Source organism: Terrapene carolina, unplaced genomic scaffold (genome assembly GCF_002925995.2).
Source record: "Terrapene carolina triunguis isolate 2854851 unplaced genomic scaffold, T_m_triunguis-2.0 Scaffold67, whole genome shotgun sequence".
NCBI lineage: Eukaryota > Metazoa > Chordata > Testudines > Emydidae > Terrapene > Terrapene triunguis.
In genome coordinates this window covers 32,956,185-32,961,238 of record NW_020664418.1, presented here as the reverse complement: position 1 = coordinate 32,961,238, position 5,054 = coordinate 32,956,185, and the positions used below count along the sequence as shown (strand labels likewise).

The following is a 5,054-nucleotide window of genomic DNA, read 5'->3' as shown; positions in this document are numbered from 1 at the left end:
GCAGCTTTTCAGTAGCCTGTTGGTCCTCCTGACGCCACCTCTCCTCCCGTTCCATGACTGCTCGGTGCATTTGTGACAAGTTCTCCCTCCACTGTGTCTGCTGGGCTGCCTGGGCTCGGGAGCATCCCATTAGTTCTGAGAACATGTCTTCACGCGTCTTCTTCTTCCTCCGCCTAATCTGCGCTAGCCTCTGGGAGTGTGCTGACAGGCTGGGTTGGGAGACAGTCGCAGATGTGTCTGTGTGAATTGTGAAAAGGGAGTGAATTCCTGAGACAGATAAATGAAATTGTATACAAAGAACCTAGTCTTTCTCTGTGAACAAGACCATGCACTGCACCTCTCACATGCGCACTCAGGACAAGGTCGAATTTTCGGCCGTCGCCTTCAGTGCCTGTGGACTTGCGGAGGTCTTGGAGTGATCTGAGAAGCGTGGCTGGAGACCTGAACTTCTGGAGCGGGCAATAATGGTAAGCCGCAGACTTGTGGCTGCTTAAAACTCCAGCAGTAGCACTGGCCTCCTTTCACATTGAAAGCAATGCCAGTCTCTGCTGCCAGCAATCAGGACAGCATCAACTCTGCCCCTGTCCCACCCCCTCGCGGCTGTCCCAGGGAAAGATCCCTGTATGCTGCCCCTCTCCCTCCACCGCGTGGCTGTAAAGCAGTCCCAATACTAACATTCCCCTCCCTAATTCAAAGCAGGGCGTCATGAGCGACATCACCCTTCTGAGGATCCCGGACACCCAGAGAGAACGCATGCTGCGGGAAAGCATGCAGAAACCGGGGCCGTATGCCGCCATGCTATGTCGGGCCATGATCCCGGAGTACTTGATTGTGGCGTGGAGGGGGCATGTCTGCTACCACGGAGGGCCCACTAAGATCGCCCTACCCCGGAACCTGATCAACAGGCTTGAGCTCTACCTCCACGAGACCTACGAGGAGTTCTCCTACGAGGATTTCTCGTCGATCCCCGGCCACATTGACCGGATTTTCGCGTAGGTGCACTGGGACTATGGAGTGGAGCGTCTTGGGCCTGGGAATCATGGAGTAACGGACATTGTGAAAATTTTTTAAAACACTTGGGACTAAATTGAGAAGAGCCTAAGACAGAGAAATCATGAAAACCCATTTGTTACCTTTGTAAATATTCCTGTTTTGTACCTGATTATTTTTTTACTAGTTTACAGAACTTTTATAAATGTACATTGTTAATAGTATAAATATTACCGTTCTGTTTTAAATAAATGTTTACATGTTTACAGCACTTACTGCTTGATCCTTCCCCTGATTCTGTGTCCGGGGTAAGGGATGGGGACGGTTGGTACGGGATCTCGGTAAGGGTGATGAAGAGCTCCTGGCTGTCGGGGAAATCAGCGGTGCCAGCGCTGTCGACTGCCTCGTCCTCCTCATCTCCTTCTTCATCTTCCCCGTCCGCTGTCATGTCCGACGAGGAACCGGCCGCGGACATGATCCCATCCTCGGAGTCCACGGTCAGGGGTGGGGTAGTGGTGGCGGCCGCTCCCAGGATGGAATGCAGTGCCTCGTAGAAACGGGATGTGTGGGGCTGGGATCCGGAGCGTCCGTTAGCCTCTTTGGTTTTTTGGTAGCCTTGTCTCAGCTCCTTGATTTTCACGCGGCACTGCGTTGCATCCCGGCTGTAGCCTCTCTCTGCCATGGCTTTGGAGATCTTCTCGTAGATCTTAGCATTCCTTCTTTTGGAGCGCAGCTCTGAAAGCACGGACTCATCGCCCCACACTGCGATGAGATCCAAGACTTCCCGATCAGTCCATGCTGGGGCCCTCTTTCTATTAGATTGCACGGCCATCTCTGCTGGAGAGCTCTGCATAGTTGCCACTGCTGCTGAGCTCCCCTCGATGTCCAAAGAGGAACTGAGATTCAAACTGCCCAGACAGGAAAATGAAAATGAATTCAAATTTTCCCGGGGGTGTGGCTGGTCAGAGCATCCGAGCTCTGACTGCAGTCCAGAGCGTCAACAGAGTGGTGCACTGTGGGATAGCTCCCGGAGCTATTACCGTCGATTTCCATCCACACCTAGCCTAATTCGATATGGCCATGTCGAATTTAGCGCTAATCCTCTCGTTGGGGAGGATTACAGAAATCGATTTAAAGAGAGCTTTATGTCGAACTAAATGGCTTCCTGGTGTGGACGGGTGCAGGGTTAATTCGATATAACGGCGCTAAAGTCGACATAAAAGCCTAGTGTAGACCAGGCCTAAGAGACTTAAATAGACTTAGCAGACTTTATACCTATGATGAACAATTGGACTCAATATATCCTGATCTACAGTCTCTGAAATCAATTGTAAAATATATGATTCACTTTAACCATTAATAACTCTGTTCTTTTCATTTTTTATTAATAAAACTTTAGTTAGTTTACTAAATTGTAGCATGGTATTTTGGTGAGATCCTGAAGTGTGTATATTGACCTGGGGATAGTGGCTGGTCCTTTGGGATTGGAAGAACCCTATGTGTGGTATTTTGATTTTAATAATCATACATCATAAAAGTCCAGAAAGAAGCCAGGGACTGGAATGCCTAAGGCAGAGGTGGGCAAACTACGGCGGCCTGCGGGACCCTCCTGCCCGGGCCCTGAGCTCCTGGCCCGGGAGGCTAGCCCCCAGCCCCTCCCCTGCTGTTCCCCCACAGCCTCAGCTCACTGCGCCGCCGGCGCAATGCTCTCGGTGGCGGGGCTGTGAGCTTCTGGGGCAGCCAGCTGCAGAGCCCGGCCTGACCCGGTGCTCTGTGCTGCACGGTGGTGTGGCTGGCTCCAGCCGGGTAGTGCGCCTGTAGCGCCGCCAGCCACCGGTGCTCCAGGCAGCGCGGTAAGGGGGCAGGGAGCGGGGGGGGGGGTTGGATAGGAGCAAGGCCAGGCCACGCCTGGCTGTTTCGGGAAGCACAGCCTCCCATAGCCAGCCCTCCATACAATTTCCGAAACCCGATGTGGCCGTCAGGCTAAAAAGTTTGCCTGCCCCTGGCCTAAGGGCTTCTTGTTTCGGCTTCTTGCTAACCAGTATGGTGATACTAGCTTTGTGAAATATAGTTATAGAATAAACCACCAGTTTTGGGGGGTGTTTGCCCTATTTCTTGCAGTTTGTCCTCAATCTGGCATTCTCAGTGATGACCCATACTAGGCCCCTATTTTCTGTGACATAACTTTTCTAAAAGATTTCTCAGGCTAGTTTTCTGCACAGACTTTTTTAAAATGATGGCTGAGTTTTTAATTGCCCTAAACTCAGGAAATGTCAATGGGGTGATTTCAATGGGACTACTTGCTAATCTGCAAACCTGATACTTCTCCCCACTTCTAAGCAAAAAATTGAATTAAGAACAATTCAGATTATCATACTAATAAGACTTTACTACTTTTACAAAGTATATTGCAGTATATCTATTAATATACTAAAAAGTGTTGTTTATAAATATTTCACACTAGTCAAAATACATGAAAAACTACATTTTTGTGATGCTGTTTCCTTTCTTGTCTTCACATTTGTTCTCATGTTTATTAATTCTCAAAATTAGATAACACTCAATGGGTCTCTCATTTATTAGTGCTAACTAATGAGCTTATACTGTATACATCATGGTGTTTGCTTTGTTTACTAAGAGCAATACCTTAAACTCCATCTCAATTTTATAAGGTATTTTTATAAGAGAAATTCATATTTGTACTTTGATAGAAGATGCAAGGGCCGCCTGGTACTTTTGAAGAATTCTTACAGTCTCAGAAATTGGTAAGTAAAAATGCTTATTATTTTAACTACCTGTGTGTGTGTGTAGTGGAGTAAACATGCAAGAACAAGGCCTTGAGCAAAAGACATATGAATATAAATATTGAAAAACAAGTTTTGAACATGGATTGTATTTCCTAGGCCCTTGGGCAGTGGAAACTAAGAGCTTTGTAGAAATGGCAAACCTTCCAGAGAACAGCGCTTCTGTTGTTAACCTGCATTTTTTTCATAGATAGGCCACGGAGGAAGTTTTGTGTCTGCTGTAGCAGTAATTCCTGTTGTATTGTGGAGGGCATGCTTGGGAGAGCACACTGACTCATAGCTTGTTTAAAATAGATGACCAGGCCACAACTTTATTACCGTAACAGCAAGGCCAAAGACAAAAAGTTCTGCCAACTGTGAAAGGGGGAATGATCAGTTTTGCTTATTTAGCCATTCTACCTTGTCTTGCGTTGATAAACTTATAGGGGAGATTTTCCTGATCTCCCTGTAAATTCTACAAACTGTATACCACCAAAACATTCCATATTAAGACTGATTACTAGTGATGCTTCAGCCAATGATCCATTCTTGTTTGGAGAGAGAGACCACTGCTGCGGACCTATATCTATTCGTTACAGGGGATGATTAGTTGGTATATGGGTGAAACCTTCTTTGGGTTGAGTTAAAACCTCATTTGAGATTGACAGGTGTGAATTCACCCTTCAATTAACATAACTGTAAGGATAGGCTCCCAGTGAAGAGAAAATAAGTATGTGAACCCACCCAGGAGCTTTTGTTGAGTATTATTTTGGGGTTGGGTGGTGGGAGGCAGAACAGACATAAACCAGGGAAAGACTGAGGGAGAGGCAGCCTGAAAGAGCTGATGAAAGCACATTGGTTGACCTTGGAAGAAATCTGGGGCAAGGTTTTTGGGTTGGGGTGCACAGTGAAAAGAGTGCTCTTAGTGCTGTTAGCAAAGAAAGCTGTTTCCTGCCATTTGATTGCTTCTGCATTCAGAGACACAAAACTTCATACATTCTTCGTAAATATACAAAACTGCATGAAAGAAATACCTGACTATCACCACCTTCTCCTCCTAACTGCGACAACATACTTGACCCCAAATTTTTGGCTAACCGCTCAGGTCAAAAGGGGCAACACTATTAACAGATTAGAACATGTCCACTGTTTACTGTGGGGTTGAACAGCGTCCAACCCTGGTATAGTCGTCATCAATTTATTATGATTGTACACTGTAGCATTTAGTCCCTGCTCCAGCAAAGCACTTAAAACTGGTGCTTAACTTTAGGCAAGCATGTA

The 5,054-nt window shown here is 46.8% G+C and overlaps 1 protein-coding gene across 1 annotated transcript in view; it reads left to right on the top strand.

The window, feature by feature from the left end:
* Nucleotides 1-3,704: 3,704 nt before the first annotated feature.
* FAM227B (family with sequence similarity 227 member B) overlaps nucleotides 3,705-5,054 on the top strand; it is a 31,852-nt gene continuing 30,502 nt past the window's right edge. Inside the window, exon 1 of the mRNA XM_026648458.1 lies at nucleotides 3,705-3,755. Coding sequence (XP_026504243.1) covers nucleotides 3,705-3,755 — 51 coding nt within the window. The remainder of the gene's footprint in view (nucleotides 3,756-5,054) is intronic.